This window comes from Myotis yumanensis, unplaced genomic scaffold (genome assembly GCF_028538775.1).
Source record: "Myotis yumanensis isolate MYYU_CA2020_CCGP unplaced genomic scaffold, mMyoYum1.0.hap1 SCAF_1, whole genome shotgun sequence".
Taxonomy (NCBI): Eukaryota; Metazoa; Chordata; class Mammalia; order Chiroptera; family Vespertilionidae; genus Myotis; species Myotis yumanensis.
Genome location: NW_027223752.1, coordinates 193218816 through 193241469, shown reverse-complemented (window position 1 = coordinate 193241469; position 22654 = coordinate 193218816). Strand labels below are relative to the sequence as shown.

The following is a 22654-nucleotide window of genomic DNA, read 5'->3' as shown; positions in this document are numbered from 1 at the left end:
CGAGCCACTCCTCCCCTGCGGCCCATTATGAAACTCCGGACACTTTGCACCTCACCCCGCTAGGAAGTCCTCCAGCCCCAGGCTCCTCCCCGGGCTCTTATAAAAGTCACGTCATGGGGCCAGGGAGCTCCACTGCCGGACAGACCGGTGTCAGGGGAACGCGGCAGACGGGCGGCCCTCCGGTCTCTCCACCGCGCTCCAGCCGCAGCCCGGCCACCCCGCGCTCCCAGCCGGGCCGGGGAGCTCCCGCCCCGCGCCGCCCGCCGCCCAGCAGAGCCCGAGCGCGGAGTCCCCGCGGGACAGGATGGAGCCGCGCCTCGCCCCCCGCGCCCGCGCCCGCGCGCTGCTGCTCGGCCTGGGTAAGCCCCCGCCCGCCGCCGGGACGCCCGTGCGGCCGCGCTGCGCTCGTCCTTTGACAATCGGGGAGTTAGCGCCGGCTACCGGGCACCTTGGAAATGATGTCTCTTGCGTGCCCGTCCGTCTCTCCCTCCAGCCCGGGAGGTAGGGGGATCTGCAAAAGAAACGCTTTTCTTTGATAAATTAACTATTGGTCTATGTGTCATGCATGGATTTATACAGCTCCGTTTTAGGCAGAATAAAAAGTCGAAAAGTTTTTGGGTTTTGCTTTTAAATTTGCTTTCTAGAGACCAATGCGCTCTGACACTTCAAGCCGCGATCTTTCTCTAGGGGCCGGGGGTGGGGAGGGGGCGGGAGGAGATGAGCCCGGGGCTCGGGAGACCCTTTGGAAAGTGGTGCTTTCCTGCCGTTTGCCCTCCGTTCTCTAAGTCAAGCCTGGATGAGCTCCCGGGGGCCGGGTGGCAGGCTTGCTGGAGCCCCAGACCCCCGGGATGAAACCGCTGTTCTTACCTGGAGCGAGGGACGCGCCCAGGTCCTGGAGCTCCTCGCCGCCAATCGCCCGCTCACCTGCCCTTTCGGGTTTGTCCCTGAACCCTCCTGGCGGATGGCTGGTCAGCGCTTTTCACTGGCGGGCATGGCGCCCCACAGCCTGTAATCGCTGAGTGTACTTTGATGCCTATCATCATCCTATTTGAAATGAGTTAATGTTAGTCGACGGGGGAGGGGGGGGGGGGTGGTGGAATCTAGTTTAAGCTTCCTAGTTTGAAAAAAAAAAATATATATATATATATATATATATATATATATATATATATATATATAGCTTCTCTCCATTCCTTAAAGTTGAAGAGGAATTTGGAGTTGCATATGAAGATCTAAATAAGGAAATAAAACTTGCCAGTCTCACATTCTTTCTGGACGCGCAATGAGGCAAATTCCCCTACTTACCTACCTACCTACCTACCTGTGCAGGATGTGACAGTTAAATTGTTATTTCGACACGCCTTATCTCAGGGGTTGAGACCTAATGAAATGCATGCTACGCATAGTGGAACTTGTCCAAGTTCAGGAATGTAAGTGGAAACTGGATGTCTGATTTCTACCAGAACTGTGCTAAGGACTTGGTAGAAGATTCTCTAGTAAATAATGTGGCTTTTGCTGTCTTTGTTTTTAAATCTCTGTGAAAATAATAAAATTGGAAAGGTGACAGTCTTCCTAGAGTTAGAGCTTAACCTAGAGGTCACAATGGCTTAGCGCTTTCCCCCCTCACCTGTAAGGTTGCATCTGAACAATGCCAAGTGTCTGTTCCGGGGCAGTCATTAAATATTCTAATTTGAGACAGCAAGAGCCTATGAATAACCTGGTTACTACCCACCTATGTTGTGTGTGTTTTTGTTGTCATGAAAGTGCTTAACTCCTTTATTGCATTACTTAATTATAGTTCACTTATTTCATCAGCTGCCAAGCCCATTTCCAAATGAGCTAGGTCAGTTTCTGTTTTCCCAGTGTGTTCAGATATTTCTCTGCCACTAGGAAAGTTCCTGTTTGAAGTTCTATATCATTTCTCCACACTCTATGGAGGTATGCAAGTCCAATAGTTTTATTCTAAAGCACCTGGGGGGAAAAGATAAAGTCATCTGTTAATTCTGAAATTGCCCCCTCCCCAAGAAAATATAATCTAGAAAAACTTTTCCCAAATGACTTTTCTCATTTATTTTAGATTTCAGCAAACTGTTTATTATTTCCATTTTGTGGAATTCATATGTCTCTTTGATACTTAGGGGCTCTTGATCTAAAATAAAGCATTTCCATTGATACCCAAATGGGCTTTTGAGCATTTTCCTGAATGATATCTCCAAGACAATTTCTGCGTACCTCATTGCACAATGACAGAGAATTGAGCAGAATAAACATTTATTTTCTTGAAAATATGAGAAGCATGGATCTCAATGAGACATTGGCTCTCCTCAGATCTTTTCTGTTGACCCGAGAGTTCGTGAGCTGCCTGAATGTTAGCACACCTGAGATGACACCTCTAGGCAGAAAACATGACGACAGGCCTCTCCTGTCTGGGTTTTGACCCAGGTACCCAGCTGCCTTCCACATCACCTGGCCATATGAACAACTTGGGTAATTGGGGTATGTGGTTCCACATTGGGGGCCAAATCTAGGAGTTTGGAAGGGAACTAACAGTTACCAAATGCCTACTGTGAGCCAATCATGCTGTGTGGTAGGTGCTTTACACATATCATCTCACTTACTTCTTAAAGTAACTGTATAAGGTTGGTACGAATAGCCCAGTTGGACAAATGAAGAAACTAAGGCTCAGGAAAGAAACTAGAGTAAATGGCAAGAATAAATGTCTTCTGTCCATTTTTGCCCAAGAATCTCCCATTTCCTGGTTAATGGTCACACAAAAGATACAAATGTCATGTAAGAAATCCTCTTCAAAGAGACTATAATTAAGGTGTGGTTTCCTCATCTGTAAGACTTCACCCTGAGTATAGACTTATGCAAAGTGTCTAACTAATAAGGTTGTAATTTCTGCTGGGAACATTTCTTAGAAAGGAAGACAATGGTGAGACACCCCAAAGCTGTGATATCCTTGGGGAGGAGCACCCTGACAGCCATCCCCTTGGTATAGCAATTCTGGAAGCTTTAACAAGGGAAGTAATATGGCAGACTCAGTGTCCTCTGGCAATGTGTTATGAAAGACTGGGTGTCTACTTACAGGGCAAAGAAAAATTCTGTGACATTCTAGGTTAAAGTAATGACTTTATTAACTAGGATTCTATCTATAATAGAATGACTTGATAATTGTCCAGAAAAAATGTTAACCCTTAACTTTTTTAGGACAAAAATCCTGAATTTTAAATTTGAGGCATGAAAGTGAGTTAAATGCAAATCCTCTTGCAAACCCTCCAGATCAGGGAAAAAGTCTCACTCTCATATATAAAAATATACACATTTATATATGTCAAATTTGATAGTTTTGAATCAAGAGACATAGATAGTATATAGAATATAGGGTTCACACCCCAGTTTTTTTATTTGATACTTCCAGAAAGATTTATTCCTTTGTGAACCTCAGTTTTCTCATCTGTAAGATGGAGATCATAATAACTATGTTATCAGGTTATTGTATATGGAATTAACAAATTGAATATTAGAAAATAATAAAAAAATACTTTTAAAATTAGAGCTATTTTCATCATCATCATCATTAAGTGCTTTCTTATAAAACACCTCATTTAAACTTTCTAACTCTCTTTTAACCAGGAAAGGTATCATTATTCACATTTTTTAAACAAGGAAACAAATTTAAAAAGAAGTGTTATCCCTCGCATAAGGCTTTATTTTTTAATGTGGGGACCTTCTGCTGGGGACGACCCTAACTCACTCTTCACTTTTGGTGAAAGTTCTACTCATTCTTTAAGTCTGGAGAAAAGTGTCAAGCTTTCTCTGATAACCCCCTCCAACTTTCTTCTCCCACCACTCAAAAAGAAGTATATAGATTTACCTGACAGGGAAGATACCATGGTCACAAAGATGGTTTTCTCAGGACCAGGGGTATCTATTACACCCCAGATGTGCTGACCCCTGAGACGTCCCCAACTGTGGGAAACTCGATTGCACAATTTGTGGAAGTGGGGGACTGTGTTCACATTCTCCCCTGGCATAAATAAACAATATAAGATAAAGTAAAAATACATAAATAAATGTGCAGCATGTCCCCCAGTCCCCTTATACCTCTCCCATTTCTGTGGTCCTGCCCTTTTCAAGTAATACTGTGCATCTAGCCCTGTTTCTCCTTACTGGTGCTGCACTCGCCTGTTTTCATTCACACTGTGATACAGTAATATTAAGCACTCAGTAAATGTTAGTTGGATGCATGATTAGCTTGCTACTTTTAGAATTCTCACCACTATGTTTTGACTCAGCCAGCTGTTCTTCGGAAATGTACTTGAGAAGCTAAATATTTCGAGACTAAGCAGTAGTTCTTTAAAATTCAACTTTGTTGTTTATGATAAAACCTAATAATTGTTCTATAAAACCTAATAATTGTTCTTCCCACGTTTCCCCATTCATGTCTGTATTCAGTGATGATATGCCTAAAAAAATTTAAGCATATTTTAAATTACACAGTGTGTGTGTGTGTGTGTGTGTGTGTGAAAGAGAGAGAGAGAGAGAGAGAGAGAGAGAGAGAGAGAGAGAGAAATTGAGCAGTGATTGACTGAATGATGAATAGTCAGTAAAAGAAAGAAAAGTATTGTTTTAGAAATGAAAGGGACCTTAGAGTAATTTAATCTAAATTCCATCCCCCTCTAACCTACTCCATTCCTAGGTCTCTATTTTCAGAGAAAAGGAATCTCAGCTGCAGGGAAATAAAATTAGTTTCTGAGCTACAACTAGACTCCATCCCTCCTGTCTCTAATGCAGGGTTTGGGGACCTTGGCCGTATTCACATTATGGACTGGATAATCCTTTTATGGGAGCCTTCCTATGAATTGCAGGGTGTTCAGCAGCAATCCCTGGCTTCTACCCACTAGATGTCAGTAGCACCCCCCCCCCCCCCAGTTGTGACACCCAAAAATGCCACCAGGCATTGCCAAATGTCCCTGGTTGACAAAATTACTCTGGATTGAGAATCACTAGCCTAATGGGTTTTCCACTAGCACTCATAATTCAAAGTTTGAATAATCAATGCTTGAGTTACCAAGACAAATAAAATTAATATTAATGGTAAGCCAGATGCAAGCATAAAACCAATTCTAGTGTTAAAAAAGTCAACTGAGCAATTTTTATTGCTGATTTTAGCACTATTTGCCCTGAATAATGATGAATCCTATTTATGATGGTGTCACTCATACTTTCTTCATATATAATTGCTTTGCTGACTACCCCATGCCTCCTTTTATAATTCTACCTATTGATTCATACATCACTGAACTTCCTTTTTTCATGAATTTCCTTGGCCATTTCTAATCACTCTTGATTACCTATTTCCTGAAGTTCTATCATACTCCATTTCATGCTAGTTCCCTTGGGACATCTGAATGGCTCCTATCCCTTTAAAGGTCATATTCCCTCAGATGAATTTCAAATGGACTCCATCAACTCAATTCTTACTCTTTTACTTAAGATTTGTATTCCTAAGGGCCTAATAAGTGTAAATAGGTGACATATGAACTACATACTCAAATTCCTTCACTCATTATGTTCTCCGTTCATGTCTACCGTATTTCCAAGTGCCTCTGCAAACCTGCTGGTCTGCCTGTTTCCTACTCTTTTAATGGCACCACCCTCCTTGGTATTGTCTAGCCAGGAACTTGACATCATGTATGAATTCTCTCCTGTCCTCTTCATCCCCAGGTGTCTACCCCATTAACTCTATTTAGGACAGGAGCTATATATTTTCCACCAATTTTCCTTTCAGCATCTTGTTCAATATCTCACAGACAGAAAACCCTTAGTAGATATGTCTTGAACAAATATAATTTGAGACATGTAGTTACTAAAAATAAATATAGGCAAATCTAGTCTCCTTTTTTATTTATTGGGCGTAACTAACTTCTTCCCATCCTAGCATTATACTACGGTTGCATTTGTGCTTCTTACTGAAGCTGAAATCTCCAATTTAACAAAAATATTTTTTCACAAAGTACAACTTTTTAGCAGCTTCAGATGTGCTAGGTGTATGCAGTCTTGCTGAATGAAAAGCAATTAGCTTTGAGACTTTAATGTTACCTTTGTGTACTTATTTTTTCCTCTTTTTTTTGATGCTGGCTGATTAAAACTCAGTTCTTTTGCAAATTCATTTTTGGCATTAGGTCTTTAGAAAGAATGCATGTGATAATAATCTGTTTCTAAAGATGCCATTACATATTCAAAACTTCAGGCCACATACAATATGACCACAATGAAAAGAAGGCAAATGGCAAAACACTCATAATCTAAACTGTGGCCCCGTTAGGAGATGTTTCTTTTGAAACAATGATGTAATAGTAATTTATATTTCTGAATTGGCTCTATAGGGATAGGTGTGAGAAACAAGATGGAAAGGAGTCAAGGTAAAAAAAAAAAGTTATATAAAGATCCTTTCATATGACATTATCTTGGAAGGAAAAAATGTACAATAAAACATTTGAAATAATATTCTAGAAATATATCTGGCTTTTAGGGAATGCGTGCCCCATATGAGGAGGTCTTAAGCCACAAAATTCCAAACACTGAGATTAATAGCATTGTACCCTTTATACAAGAGGTGATATGCATCCACCTGCATTCTGAGAAGATTTCTATCATGAAAAAGATATATCTCTAAATCTATTTTAGGGTGAAATAAACTAATCCCTTATATTTTGACACACTGGTTCTTGATTTGAATGGCTTTAAGTGTAGTATTGTATGACTAATTATGAGCACTTTGAAGTATGATTTAGAAATTACTACCAAAATTGAAGGGTATAATGCGTCTGAATTGAAAAAAAAAGAAGGCCTATGAAGTCTTTCCTTTTCCCTTGACAAATAGGATCCTATGGCTATCTATTAATGTCAAAATTAAAAGAAATACTTATTTGAAACCATTATCATATCCACCTCTGGTTTCATTCTGTTTGGTCTCAAATAGTTTTAATTGGTTTTTACATTTAGTTTTTAATGAAGTTTAGTTGAAAAGTTAACATTGAAAACCTATAAGAAGAGAGTGGTTGCTTGAAACAAAGACAAAATTATTTATAAGTATATGAAAAGTAGGATGTTACTGTAAAGTATTGCCAGTAGTGTTTTACATTATGTCATGTAATAAAGATTTTCCAGTTATTTTAACCAAGGTGCAGCAAGACCTCATCTAATAGTGGAATGTAATTTAAAACAAAAGCATGTGGAAATGGTGAAGGTATATCCACTCTTTCAAAGTGTACAAGACATAAGGTGCCTACTGTGTTACACACATATGCTAAAGTTATAGACCACCATGGAAGAGGTGGAAATCTAGCAGTCCATGAGTAGATTGACATGTGACCAAAGCAAAAATGTGAATAAAACAGGCTTTACTACCTGTTTGGGCTGGAAAAATACTACAATTTATTATAAGTTTGGTGTTCTGTTCTAAACATAAAAGGTAAAATTAGGGAGAAAAAAATTGCATTCCTTTCATTCTGTAGCCCATTTCATTTTATTTTGGGTCATTTTTATGTGCTTGATTTTTTTTTCAAAGGGAGAAAAAAGGGAAGCCAATTTATTTCCGGAACTGCAATTGATTTTGCTGACTTGACTTGGTAGGCTAGTCACCAAGTCCCTGCCTTCTTCTAGATGAGCCCCTCAGTGCGGGCAAAAAAAGCAAGGTCAAAAGAAACCAGATGTAATTAGACACGTTTGACATTTGGCATTCCTCCTGCTATTGGGCAAGCACTTCTTAATGCTCCAGGGCCCACAACATTTAGTGCTACCCCCATTCAGGTAATGCCACTCACCTCTCCCACGCGTGCGGTCCCCAATATTGTGTAAGGGTGTAGGCCCAGGCCCTGACTCACAGGGTAGAGGTGGTTTGTATCCTGTGAGTCACCAACACCACTTCCTGCTGGCGCAGTTGAGATTTCACTGAGACACAGTCTTTGAAAGGTGAAGGTAGAGAGATGAATAGGTGAGCTTCAGGATCCTAAAACCCATTTGGAAGTTTGACAGAAAAAATGACCTCTAAAGGGATTTTGATTTTTATAGCAGTAATGAAACAGACATTTCACCTGCTAATTTTGAGTTCACAAATCATTTACCTCTTTTCACCTTGTGCAGAATTCCTCGTGTTTTAGTTACCAATGTGAACTTGCCACTAGACCTGTTTTTCTCACACACGGACACTATCCAAAATCTTTAGTATCATAGTGAATTATTTACTTAGCAGGGCCCCTGGTCAAGGATCCAAACCCAAGTAGTTGAATCTTAGAGAGATCATAATGTTCAAATTAGAGGCCCGGTGCATGAAAATTCATGCACTGGCAGGGGTAATCCCTCAGCCTGGCCTGCCCCCTCTCACAATCTGGAAACTCTCAGGAGATGTCCTACTGGTAGCTTAGGCCCACTCCCCAGTCTGGCTTTCCTCTGCAGGAGGTGACCAGCTGACCAGGGGAAGGCACCACCCCCATCAACCCTCTGCTGCTGCCACTGCTGTGGCTGCTGGCCCTCAACCCTCACTTCTTAGTGCTGGCCCCACCCCCCGCCCACCTGTGGGAGGGGGGCGATCTGGGGCCAGGCCAGCTGAGGGAGGGGCTGTAAGAGGTTGAGGCACAGCAGGTCGCACCCCATCCAGCCTCCGTGGAGGTGTGGCACCGGGACGTGGCCGTGCCACTGCTTCTGTGGCTGCCTCTGCAGAAGGGGCAGCACTGGGACTGGGACCGCGCAGCCCCCTTTCCTGCTGCCTCTGCGGAAGGGGCCCGCTGCGCTGAATCGGCCCGTGCCACCACCTCTCATGTGCCGCTGGCCCTCGGCCCTCACAGCCGCTTCAGCTTTATCCAGAAGGACATCCAGAAGAATGTCAGGAAGACGTCTGGTCTATCTGGTCTAATTAGCATATTACCCTTTTATTAGTATAGATAACACTAAAGTTATGATGCTAAAGTCATGAAAAACTATAAGATTAAAGAAATATATGGATATGACGTTAGCATCTATTCCTTTCCTGTATGACTTTAAAGTAATGAGTAGTGATTCTTAAGCGTACAGGATTGTAGATATCAGAATCTTTCATGGTGGAGTTTCAGTTTTTTTTTTTATCACCTCCACTTACTCCTTTACCCCAGTTTGCAGGGGTCTGGGGCAGAGGTGAGGTGGAGGGAAGCTTCAGAACCACTGTTTTAAAGCAATAGAGCTGTGCAGATGGACACATGATTGAGAGTTAGTTTTGCTATCTTACTGGTTACATACATTCGCGATGGAACTGGAGTCTACACACTTGCTTTTGAGAGTAGCATTTAAAATTATTTACAATTTCTTCTGTAAAACACCCGGATGTTGGATTAACGTCGTGAGTCTCACAGAAACCATCCCGAGTGATGGACTATGTCCAAGGGAGTGTCACAGGTTAGGAGAGCCCAGTTTTTGTGGAGGCACGCCCTGCACTGAACATTCTTTAGTTCACAAAGACAAATATTTCACCTGTGGCCTGACCAAGTGGAACAAAGTGCCCAACAGTGGGAAAATGAACAACTGCTAAAATCCTTAAAAAAAAAAAAAAAAGGCCGAGAAGCAACACCCCCAAACCATTAGCTGGATTCTAACACCGTCGCAGGTTGCAGCTGGAAGCAATCCTGAACAGGAGAGGCTAGTTTCTGATTCCTGCAAAGGATAAAAAAATGAGCTTCAAGTGTACATTTGCACACGGGACCTGGCTGGTCCTTTCCTGGTGGGAGAATTAGTAACATTACCTCCCAAGCACTCCTCAGTTGGAGAAATATGGAAGACTAGGAGGGTCAAGGATGTAAAAATACTTATTTAGAACTTCAGTTTGAGTTGAGCAGACTGTATACATTAAAGGGTTTAGTTCTCCAGTCGTTAAAGTGCATGGCAAAATTATATTGAGATGTAGAACAAAATGGACTTGGATGAGATTCTAGCTCATTCTCCATGAAAAACTATGTGGACAAAGTAATCTTTTTTCATCTCTGCTCAACTGACAATAAAATCCAAACTTTAGCCATTTTTTGTTTTTCTCATTTAAGAAAGATGGTTTCCTCCTTCCCCCTTATAATAGTAATTGAGGCAACATTTACATTGTTGTAGAAATACAGAAGGGGGGGTAGCTCTAATATTCAAAAAGTATTTTCAAATCATTGAAAGGTTATGAGGCTTGATGTCAAAAGGTACATTTCTGATTCTTATCTTCTATGGTCACTGGATAATTGGTCTTGGACAAGACATTTAATTTAACTGCACTAAGGTTGTTTGGGGCTAGTAACTACTTCACAGAATTGTTAGAAGTGTCAAGTGTAAAACATTAAATTACAAACTATGATGCTTGCTGGAATCCAACCCCAGCGGGTCCAGGGGTCCTCAAAGGTGTGGACGGAGTCGGCGAAGAAGGAATGACACGAAGACAGCCTTCAGTTGATCAGCAGCCTAGTCAGGACCTCTAGCCAGGATCTCCAGCCAAAGTTCTGGTTAGGAACTCCAGCCAAGCTCTGGTTAGGATCTGATGAGGATCTGATGTTTATTGTCTTGTTACATCCGTATTTATACCAGCCGATTTTAATCCTGTCAATTTCTATTACAAAGGTTAGGGCGTTTCTTATCTCCATTCCAGGGAGTAAAGATTATGTAGCTTAACTACCCGCCTGGCACTTAATTAGGGGGTTGTATCCCCTCCCTAACCTCAGGGAAAAATCCCCACCTGGGGAAACAACCTTTCTCGGAGAGGTGACCTTGGTTAAAACACATGGCACTAAGGAGAGCAAACATATTAAGAACAATATGCTATATATGCCAGGTCCCTTGAAACATATGCTGTGCAGATGTTTCTTTCCTGCAGCGACTGTGTCAAGCAGCAAGAATGGACCGGCTTCGGGCAGATGCTGATACAGAAAATATGCAATTTGCTTAACAGATACATGCCTCCTTGGAGAAAAAGAAAGTAATCTTGGTACAGACCAGCAGAGGGCACTGCCTGTACATACTGCTAACATTAGAGACTAGATCTTGACTTTGAAGGAACATCTCTGGTGATCTCTGGAATGTTAGGCATTATTTCAGAAAAATACCATTTTATTTAATTCTTCCAAAAACTCTAAGGGAGGGAAATACATTGCTCAGGTTTTCTCCCAGGATTGCCTTTTGTTGCCTCCCTTTGGGATTAAATAATCTGCTTCAATTACATTTCCCTTGTTTGTTCCATGTGATGTCTATTATACGCTAACATTGTTGTCTGTTTCCAAATTCTGCAAGTGCCCCGTTCACAACAATACTATGTACCCTCAGGAAAGTTGCTTAAACTTTTTATGTTTTAGTGTTCTCATATGTCTAATAGCAACACTAGTATCTTCCTCTAAGAGTCCATAGGGGATTAAATGAGGTAATAAAGACAAGGAGGATAGAATCATCCCTGCATGTAGTATGTGTTCAAGAAATGTTAACTGCTGCCAATGTTACCACTAACACCACCATTTATATAGATATTTTTAATATATTTTATTGATTTTCTACAGAGAGGAAGGGAGAGAGATAGAGAGTTAGAAACATCGATGAGAGAGAAACATCGATCAGCTGCCTCCTGCACATCTCCTACTGGGGATGTGCCTGCCACCCAGGTACATGCCCTTGACCAGAATCGAACCCGGGACCTTTCAGTCCGCAGGCTGATGCTCTCTCCACTGAGCCAAACCGGTTTCGGCCACCATTTATATTTATATAATAATTACTCATAATAATGGAAAGAGTGGTTGTAGTACAAATACCTGACTATTAAACAGATGAGACTAAACTCTCTTTAGTAAATACCTATGCAATTAAAAACATTCATCTTATGCTTTCTACTCAATGAAGAAACTACCTGAGTCACTCTGGTGCCTGTTTTCCAATATTTGCCTTTTTGTTGGAGATACAGGATGAAACGCTATGTTCAAATGCTTCCTGGGCTGACAGAAACTGTGTTCCTACGGCTCGGTGTATGTGTGTGCATTCCGAGTTAGATAAGATATACCCTGACTTTGCCTAGCTTACATTTTACAATGCAAGAGTAATTTAGAATTTAGGCACTTAGGTCAACAAGGAATATATCTTAGGTAGAGAGTCCTGCATAGTTGTTATCAAAAGTAGAACCTAATTCTTATTTGAATCATTCTTTTGTGATAGGTTCTATCTTGGAGCATTGCTTCAAGCATAACATGGAATAAAACATTAGAAATCCTACAATTTTTGAATTTCTAAGCTTCTTAGGATATCAAACTTCAAAATCAGGTCTTGGAAAAGGTTCCTGTGAAAGATTTGAAGCAGGTTAAATCTGTAGCTAACTATGAATACAATGCCAAAGCTTTTACCCTTGGCCCTAAGACCTGGGGGTTCATTTTCAATTATATGCCTGTTTCCAGGAATGATTTTCTTTTATGGTTTCAATGGATCAAATTCTAAATGCTGCATTATTGTGGAAATCTGACCAAGCTTTTTTTCCTTGAAGCATTAATTACATATTTGATTTTTTCCCCATAAACAGGTTTTCATCTTCTACATCTAGTTCTTGGACCCACTGTGATTCCTTCGTGTATCCCGGGAGAATCTGAAGACAACTGCACAGCTTTAGGTAAGCCCAACTTTATCAACAGCGCTTCAGAGGATTACATATTGTTAACAGAAATGCAAACTCAAAGACTATAAATACATATCAAAGTGGCGGGGGGGGGGGGGGGGGGGAGGAAGGGAAATAGCTACTGTGTTAACAAACGAATTTTTTAACTCCCTTATGAACTAGCAACCTGGAAAACATACAAAGAAATAATTGAAGGAAGAGGGACTGTGTTTCTAGTTACATGGAAAAATTTGATCTTGAACTGATAAGAAACAAGAAAATCAGATTCCCTAGAACAGCGGTTCTCAACCTGTGGATCATGACCCCTTTGGGGGTCGAATGACCCTTTCACAGGGATCGCCTAAGACCATCGGAAAACACATATATAATTACATAATGTTTTTGTGATTAATCACTATTCTTTAATTATGTTCAATTTATAACAATGAAAATACATCCTGCATATCAGATATTTACATTACAATTCATAACAGTAGCAAAATTACAGTTATGAAGTAGCAATGAAAATATTTTATGGTTGGGGGTCACTACTACATGAGGAACTGTTTTCAAGGGTCGCGGCATTAGGAAGGTTGAGAACCACTGCCCTAGAGCCATTCCCCAGAGCTTTGCTGAGAAAACATTGTTACAGGTTGGATCCCAGGCAAAACTGTCTTCACAGTTAAGACAGAAAACAATCCACGTGTGGCTCAAGCTGAAACTTTGTACACAGTAGATCATCAATGTATTTTCATTTTATTTTTGTAAGAGGAAGAAGTGGTGTTCTGTCTTTGTAGTCACAGCACTCATTCGGAAACATTCATGGATTACTTACTATGTGACAAACATAGTGTTTAGGCCTAGGGATGCAAAGATAAGTGGATGCACAGTCTCTCTCAAGGACCCTAGAGGACTCTGATGGGGGTTCAAGAGAGACTTGCTTTATATTTAGTCAAAGGTTGTTGAGACATTGAGTCAAAGGTTATCATCCTGAGCTATTGAGGCCAGCATTATCTGAAGAACCAAGATATTTTCCAAAAACTCACTTTCTCTCTTGTCGTCCTTCATCACGGTGCTCTCTGGAGGTCTGGTCTGCCTTCTTCACCCTTTTTTGATTATTTAAACTAGAGTATTGCAATCAAGATGCTATTTTTTAAAAAAAATTATGTCATGAGCATTCTTCACATTTTAATAACTAAAATATTCTAAAGTGAATTGTACATGTAAACTGCAACACTGTCTCTAACAAAGCTCCTATTTCCATTGCTATAACTGGCCTCAGTAACTCGAGGTTTATCCAGTTCATGCTCAGGACTCAGTGTTAGAGATGTTGGGAGGCTTTGGTTGATTTCTTTGATGATAACCTCAACAATTCTGGAATGCACACCAAAGCAAGCCTTACTAGCTTACAAGCCATTATAGAATTAAACTATTTTAAATAAATTAATGTATTCAGTTTAAAATCGCTTTTGGAATAATGAATTTCAGAATTATTTTGAGATTTGAAAAAATTGGACTCATTTTGGTTAAGTGAATAATTGTGGAGGGTAATAATGTGTGTGTGTGTGTACGTGTGTGTGTCCCTCAACTTACCTTTTCTACCTTTACATGTTGTCATTTGAGAATTAAATCCCCAGGTCTGTCTGGTTTAGTCTGTTGGCCACTTTCTTTTGGACTGAGGTGTTGTCTCTTGATAAGGGAGTGTGATAATAGAGTGACTCCGTGTTCCTGAAAATTTGTCTCTACTGATTGGTACCTGACCTGCTTCATCAGAGCAGATCAGTGATTACTATTATTAAAGGATGATTCATGGTTCCAAGAAGGCAATAGAATATATTCAACTCTCCATTTTCTTCACAGTTAAGACAGAAAACAATCCACGCGTGGCTCTAGTGTCAATAACAAAATGTAGCTCTGACATGAATGGCTACTGTTTGCACGGACAGTGCATCTTCCTGGTGGACATGAGTGAAAAATACTGCAGGTAATATCCCCAAACAAACAAACAAACAACATCTTTTAACCTAGATTTCTCTATTTTTATTTACTTACTGAAGTTACTCTATATTTCCATGGGGAGCAGTTTATATGTACTATGAGCATACAGTTTATATGTCTGATTAAACACTTTATTAAGTAGGTGGTTTTTTTTTAATTAGGGGGCAAATAGTAGTAATTATCAAATTGTACAGATACTTCAGGGGTACAGATTGGGGAGGGGTTCAGATGCCTCCCTCTCCCATGTGCCACAATAACAGCTCAATTTCTAATCTTGCCCCTGGACGTATAGTTACCAACCACTGTTTTAGGAATTGATTCCACTGATGTAGACAAAAAGCACTTCAAACCTGAAAAACTTACAAAACCCTATTCCAGATGGACAGTCACCTGGCCGCTGAACTGGACTGTCATTCTCATACCACAATTTAGCTTGAGAGCAATATGAGGCTCTTCGTATCTAGCGGCCTGGTTCTAGGTCAGGCTTTGAATGCATCTTTTGCCAAACCTTGTTGGTTTCTTGCATCATAGTGTGAGATTAGTTCTTACAAAACTAAGCCACAGCCATGATTTGAGAACATTCATTGATCTTCCTCTTGCCTTTCCCTTTAGGTGTGAGGTGGGTTATGCTGGTGTCCGATGTGAGCACTTCTTTTTAACGGTCCAACAACCCTTGAGCAAAGAATACGTGGCTCTGACTGTGATTCTTATTCTCTTCGTTCTTCTCTTCGTCGCTGGCTCCATATACTACGTCTGGAGATGGTAAGACAGCGCTTTTACACTGTTTTTATCAGTCACTTTTATACAATACAGACTTTTAAACTGGGTAAAAACATGGACAAAGTATTCTTTAGAGGGAGAAGATAGACTCTGCACTGATTTTATTTAAGGAGAAGTTGTAGTAGCAGAACATCTCGATTTGATTCTATGATTATCTCTGTTACTTATTACCTATGTGACCTTATGCATAGGGAGTGTGAAACTTGGGAGTATCAGTTCCTTATAAAATGCAGAGAGAATTCCTTATCCTACATTAATTACAGAACTCAGTATTGAATATGATAATAAATATGAAATAAGCCATAAGCCATGATGCCAGTGTTATACTTAGGCACTTGTATTTAATTTATTGGGTCAAGTTTTGTATTTCATAAAATACAGCATCATAAATTAATAACCCCAGAAACTTAGGGTCTTAAAATTTAAGGCAGACTAATAGAAATGAGTTTCCAGGCAATTATAAAACCTTACTTTTAAAATGTGGTTCAGGTCAGTCTGCAGAACAGTCCCACCCATCCTCATGTACAATGCCATGCTGCTAGGACCAAGGTGTGGGAACAGTGTGAATCAGATCCTAACAGATGCTATTAAAATGTCTCCATGAAATCCTTCTTATTTTGGAACTGTTAAAAATCGCTCCATGTACATTTGAATAAATTTTTATGAAAGTAGTGGACTTCTACTGTTGATGGTCTGAAGTGTGCTACTTTTATAAGATTAATTTTTTTTGCCTATGTTTGATTTTAACTATTCACCAAATAATAATGCCTTCCTAATTAGTTATGACCACAGAACTAGATATTAAATCTGAAATACACCTGGAAGGTCTTCGACTACAGTTCTTTCCTTGGTAAAGATGGGAAAATGAAGTCCAGAGTGGCCACCTGACATGCCCCAGCTCATGTAGTTGACAAGTGGCAGGACTGAGTCTAAACGAAGGCTTTTTAATGTATTCTTCCCCTACGCATAGGCTATATGCTTCATTCCAACATGGGTAGAAAATAAACTCAAAATGTTTGGAAGATAGCTTGAATGAAAGATGATTCTAAGTTGTGATAGCCCTAGCCGGTTTGGCTTAGCGGATAGACTGTTGGCTTGCAGACTAAAGGGTCCCGGATTTGATTCCCGTCAAGGGCACTGCCTGGGTTGCGGGCTCGATCCCCAGTAAGGGGCGTTCAGGAGGCAGCCGATCAATGATTCTCTCATCATTGATGTTTCTATCTCTCTCTCCCTCTCCCTTCCTCCCTGAAATCAATAAAAATATATTTTTTAAAAAAACCACAAAATAAATGGTGATAGATTAATGAATCCTATGTAGGAGATCTTGGCCAGGTTATGTGACCTATTTGCACTTCACTTTCTTCATCTGTAAAATGAAGATGGCAATGTAAATGTGAGGATAAAATAAATAATGAATGTATAGCACTTAGAACATTGTCAGTAACCTAGCTAGTGTCTGATAAATCCTAGTTATTTTAATTTTTATTGGTGATAGCATTATATCATTGTGATGGGTAGAATGTAATAATATAGTGTGATATTCAAAATACTAGTTCTTAAGTAGGTAGGTAGAGATGAAGGAAACAAAGGTGAAAGAGAGAGAGAGAGAGAGAGAGGGGAAGAAAAAAACAAAAACAAATGAGGCTTAAATGTGGTCACATGCTCTTGAAATTTTACAATTTTCAAGATAATGTTAAGGCCTCTGAGGTCTCTTTAACTATGTTTCACCATTTCCTCCCCCCAATTTTTAAGTCCCCCGCCCCCCCAAAAAAATTGTTTGACCACAGAATGTTATTTCTTCTTCTCTCTTTTTTTTTTCGTGTCCAACCCAAACCTATTCACCTTTGTCATTCTGGAAACACTATGCAGATGCACCTTTTGAGTCCATATACGTGTTCCTTTTGTTAACACACTTTATTCTCATTACTGTTAATTGCAGTGCTAACAGTTTCATTTCTGAATATTTCCAGGTACAGAAATCGAGAAAGTAAAAGGTCAATGCAGGAGTATGAAAGGGTGACCTCAGGAGACCTGGCGTTGCCACAAGTCTGAGTGGCGCCACCAAGCTCAAGGGCCGGGATGCACAGCAAGCCTGATGATGTTAATATTCCTATTTTATTAATAATATTTATGTTGGGTCATGTGTTAAGTCAACAATGGTATATTTTTAATATATTTGGAAACTTTTTTACTTCTGTTTTATTTTTAACAAACTATTTGGAAATGTACACAAACTAATATAGAAAGAAAATTGATATTTTTTTTTCTTGAGCTAAGTGCTTTATTGAAAGCTTCAAACTTATTTGTCTGCTACAAACAAGTTGCTCGGGAAGTGTCAGCAAAGGACAGATTGCTGTAAGCCTAAATATATGGTCAAATCAGTTTAATAAGTATATTTTTCCACTCCTCAAAGCAATGATGATTGGTTTGTTTATACCGTAGTTTGATGTATAACTTGACTCCACTGTGTCATATATTGAAACAATGATATAATGGGAATTGGGGAGAAGCAAATATAGATCATATGCTAAACACTACACATTTGAAACAAACTAAACTGGGAGAGCTCTGCTCCCTCCAGGCCCATCCTCAGCTATAACTCTGTTTACCTGCTTAAAGGGGAAGTGAACAATTCCTTATTCCAACCCACAGCTCCTATGGATACTAGTCACCCATCTAACAGATCCTCCTTAAGGAAAATGAACCAATTTATACCATCTTTTATGCAAATAGTAGATATTTTTATAGCTTCATAAAGTTCCTTTTTTTGTACAGCATTTATGTGAGGCAACTCTTGCTTCTGAGACTTTTTTTTTAAAAAAAACCCACATTTACAGCTTCTATTTAAGAGTATTTATTTTTGTAAGGATTTTGTTGAATTCTAAGGTTAACTCATAGTCCAAAATTTGATGGACTAATCATTATTTTAAAGTACAAGACAATAGTTATATATATTGTCTAAAGACAGAAATAGTTGTTTTCTACCGAATAAATTTTTAACTTAAGAAATAAAGTAAGTAGCTTCTTGTAGAATTTGAAATTATATATTTAAAATTGTATCCTGATGCAGAACACGGGGAAAACAAGAAAAAATAAGCCATAATGTATTTTTCCAAATGAACACATTTGAAAGTTTTTACAATTTAGACTTAACCATTCATTCCTTCTGATGAAGACTGGGATGAAACCAGGGCCTTATTTTCTGTCTTTTGTTTATTTTGGGGAAGAGACTATGGTTTCTCCTGTGCTCAGAGCCAATGGTCTAAGTGAGTTAGTAAGGATGCTTGGGGCAACTGCATAAGGAGTCACGGCTGTTACCACCTGGGGGTCGCAGGGAGACTATCTCGCTGAATATAGACCTTTAGTTTCTCAGCATCACACACCTGATCAGGGAGGGTCTCTATTCTTTCCCACTTGTTGTCCTGACATGTGCTAGGCTAGGGCAACAAAGATAAAATAAGTAATGGCTAACGTCTGAGGTGCCAGGTGCCAGGACTTGCTTCCACATGTACCCCTGCATTATATAACCTGGTGCATTCACATGATGCTTATCCAAGTCCTGAACCTAGTTCTTTACTATTAGGAGAACAAATTATTTGTGTATGTGTGCATATTCACATACAAACACACATGTACATGTGAGCTCAGTTAATCAAATTATAATCACTTGTTACTTTATCAAAAATATATAAAACTTAAAAACAAGATAAAGAGAAGTAAAATAAAATTCAGTGAGCTCAAAAAGGATATTTCTGTTTGCCATCTAATATAGCTGAAGTCAAATGTGTAAGAACACATTTTAAATCCTATGCATACTTATTGACACCTGTAAACAAAGTCTGCCTATTTTAAGTGATCTGCATTGCTTCAGAGTATTTATTGACTAACCAAAAAATCAGTTTCATTTCATTAATTTTACTGACAAGAAGGGAGTCATAGTGGTTTATCTGAAGCATCTCAACTCATATTGCATCACTAATTGTAAGTAGTTAGGTGTGTTTTTAATCTTCATTTAAGGATGTTTATAAAACTAGCCCCTGTAAAAGTTAAGTCTTTATTTAGAAATACATGTTAAATAATCAAAAGGTAGGGCCCAGATTGCTTTTTGTGGATGAAAAGTAAGTAAAAAATAATTGCCTTAATGAGGATAATGCTAGGCAAAAATAAAAGTAAAATTATTACTATCAGCTCATGTTTCCTATAAGCAATGGAAATATGTTGGCTCACATTTAGTCTGTTTTCCTTATTTTTACATATTTCTCACCAAATTTCTAGAAGGGGCTACTCATAGCCAAGATATTGAGAACAAATGTAAATCCAATGTATATATGTATATATGATCATTCATGGCTTCCTACCAAGACCATACAATAATGTAACTCGCTTAACATACTCTATAGCCAAGAACATAAGTACTATGATTAGTACTAAAGGTTTTACCTCAAAATTGAGATATATGTATATATATATATATGTATATATATATATATTGAACATTTATAGTACAATAGATCACTACCATTCTAGACATTTTTTATTTTGCTCTCATCTTTCTGCCAATGTCAAAGCAATGGGAGAAATGGTGCACTAGCATGACTAGTTAATTCAGATTTTTATTTTGTGTCTGGGAAAAAGCTAAAATCAATTTCTGTCAGATAATATATTTTCATACAACAAATGCATAATACTAGTTTCTAATTTCTATTGATTTCAATAATGCAGTTTGTAAAAGCTAATGTCTGATCCACTTTGTCATTTTTGCTGCAATATCCATTCTACAGACTTGGAAAAAATGCATTTATTTTGCTTCCTAATATTTTCAGTTTTTTTCTATTGTTACTTATATGGGAGAAAAGGGAGTAACAGCTTATATAAACAGTGTTCTGGAGTACTTTGTAACATTTTAATTTGAGAAAAATTTTACCTAAAACATAGCTGTTATTCAAATTGGTACGATGTTGAAAGTATTTTTCTCTTTGCTTTTTTTGTATTCTGTAATTGCACTTTTTAAAGTTGAAGAGCCATTTTGGTATACAGTTTATATTAAAGGTGCTATGGAACATAAAGTTGTATTGCCCGCGGATTAAAGTAACTTATTTGATAATGAATTTTATCAGAGTACTGAATTGTATCAATTTGTTTGTGTTCAATATCAGCTTTGATAATTGTGTACCTTAAGATATTGAAGGAGAATATAGATACTTTACAAGAAATTATTAATGTTTATTTATTTTTGTTGAGAAATGGAAAAAAAATTTGAAAAATAAAGCCGTGCATAAAAACTTTACCAATATAGTCTCTTTCTTTTTCCTCATATTGTATGCTACGACTTAAAAGCGGTGACAGGACTACAATGTGGTTAGATATAAAGACATATGGTCTTAGTTTGGGAAAGCAATATATAACTTTATCACATTTTATTGCCCACCATAGTAAAAAATTTCTTTGAAATATAAAAGTCACATTATTTATAAAATTCTAGGTGTTAGTATTTTAAAAAAGTATTTAGAATATTAAAGAAGAGTATTTCAAACAAAATAGATACCCTGTTTAATAAAAAATAATTGATATTATTTTGAAGAACATTTTTTTTTACATTTGATATTATTTTGTATTACTTTCAGGTGTTCAGCATAGTGGTTAATCATATTCTTTACAAAGTATTCCCCTGATATTTCCAGTACCCACCTGGCCCCATACCTAGTTATCACAATATTATTGACTATATTTTCCTATGCTGTACTCTACATCCCCATGACTATTCTGGGACTACCAATTTGTACTTTTCGATCCCTTCATGTTTTGCACCCTTCCCCTAAACCCCCTCCCCCTCTAGCAACCATCAGTCTGTCTGTACCTTTGAGTCTGTTTGGTTTGTTCATTTATCTTGTTTTTTAGAATATACATATAAGTGAAATCATATAGTGTTTGTCTTTCTCTGACTGACTTATTTCACTTAGAGCAGTGGTTCTCAACCTGGCCCAGAAATCAGGATTTTAAAAAGATTCCCAGGTGATTCTAATGTGCAGCCAAGGTTGAGAACCACCGACTTAGAGCAAAGTAGTGGCAATATGCTGAATACTAACATAAATAACTTCATTGAACAGCTTCTTATTTTAAAAGAGAATTTTTGTGCTCACAGAACACTTATTTTAAGTAAAGACTTATTTTTTCCTTTAAAAAATATGTGTATGTGAATAACTATGTATAGTGTCAGATGGGTACCAGACTTAATGGGGTGATCACTTTGTAAGTTATATGAATGTCTAATCACCATGTTGTACACTAGAAACCAGCATGATATTGTATGTCAACTGTAATTGAAAAAATTTTTAAATAAATAAAGTGGAAAGAATAAATACCTTACTAAGGAGTAACTTTTGAAAGAATACATCAGCCAGAACATGTATCATGATGCTCTCAGCTTCTACCAACTAAGAGGCTTGGCTTCCCCAGGCCTTTCGAGCACGAAAAGCTGGTCCCTCTGAACTCCATCGCAGTAATGGCTTTCTTCGTTCATGCTTCAGCAACCTGTAGAGTGCTGTACCAGTTATTAGCTCCTTGGACCATGTCACAGTCTGAAGATAGGGCAGGGAGACATAGCTATGACCATTTTTCAGGGAGGTAAAATCATTTGTCCAGGATCACAGTGATAGTAAAAGGTGAAGATGGTATGAGAAACAAGGTCTTCTGATCCTCGATTCCACTGTCATCCTGGCCCTGTAAGAAGCAGCATAACAATCACGTGGAGATAATCTGAGATTTAGTTTAGAGTTTCCTTTGGAGAACCAGAAATTTGTGTAAAATAAAATTCTTGGGTTCTCATAGAACCATTAGATTGACTCTGTTCACAGTCTGAGAGGCCAGAGAGTAAGAAAAAGAACTCTTTTGAAACACTTTCCTCTTGGCTTCCAGGATACCACGTTCACCTGGTTTTCCACCTGCTCCTCAGTCTCGTGCTAGACATTCCTTAATATCTCCCATCCCCCGCCTCTGATTTATAAATGTTGGAGTGCCTCCACTTCATGATCTTGAAACTTTTTTCTCTGTATAGCTACTCCCTACTTTATTTCATACAGTCCTATGCTTTTAGTTGCCATGTATATACTGGTACTCCCAGCCCAGATATTTCTGCTAATTACCAGACTTCATTATCCAATTACCTATCTAACATCACTTGGATACCCACTAGACATTCAAAGGTAACATGTTCAATTACTCATATCACCCTGAAAAGTTGTTCCTTCT

General features: G+C 38.7%; 1 protein-coding gene and 1 non-coding gene across 2 annotated transcripts; both read left to right on the top strand.

The window, feature by feature from the left end:
* The first annotated feature begins 148 nt into the window (after positions 1–148).
* EREG (epiregulin) lies at positions 149–20693 on the top strand. The gene is made up of 5 exons (XM_070395036.1): positions 149–359; positions 12557–12643; positions 14489–14612; positions 15239–15388; positions 17377–20693. The coding sequence occupies exons 1-5, from the start codon at positions 305–307 to the stop codon at positions 17456–17458; spliced, it is 498 nt and encodes a 165-aa protein (XP_070251137.1). The 5' UTR covers positions 149–304; the 3' UTR covers positions 17459–20693.
* LOC139001370 (U1 spliceosomal RNA) lies at positions 3870–4033 on the top strand. The gene has a single exon (XR_011469967.1). It is a non-coding gene; the product is annotated as a U1 spliceosomal RNA (small nuclear RNA).
* Positions 20694–22654: the final 1961 nt, after the last annotated feature.

Bases quoted from the DNA above. Each gene is read 5' to 3' on its own strand.
- EREG (XM_070395036.1), top strand. From the start codon at position 305: ATGGAGCCGCGCCTCGCCCCCCGCGCCCGCGCCCGCGCGCTGCTGCTC. The intron at 14,613-15,238 runs GTAATATCCCCA...CTTTCCCTTTAG, and splicing joins ATGAGTGAAAAATACTGCAG to GTGTGAGGTGGGTTATGCTG. The intron at 15,389-17,376 runs GTAAGACAGCGC...GAATATTTCCAG, and splicing joins ATATACTACGTCTGGAGATG to GTACAGAAATCGAGAAAGTA.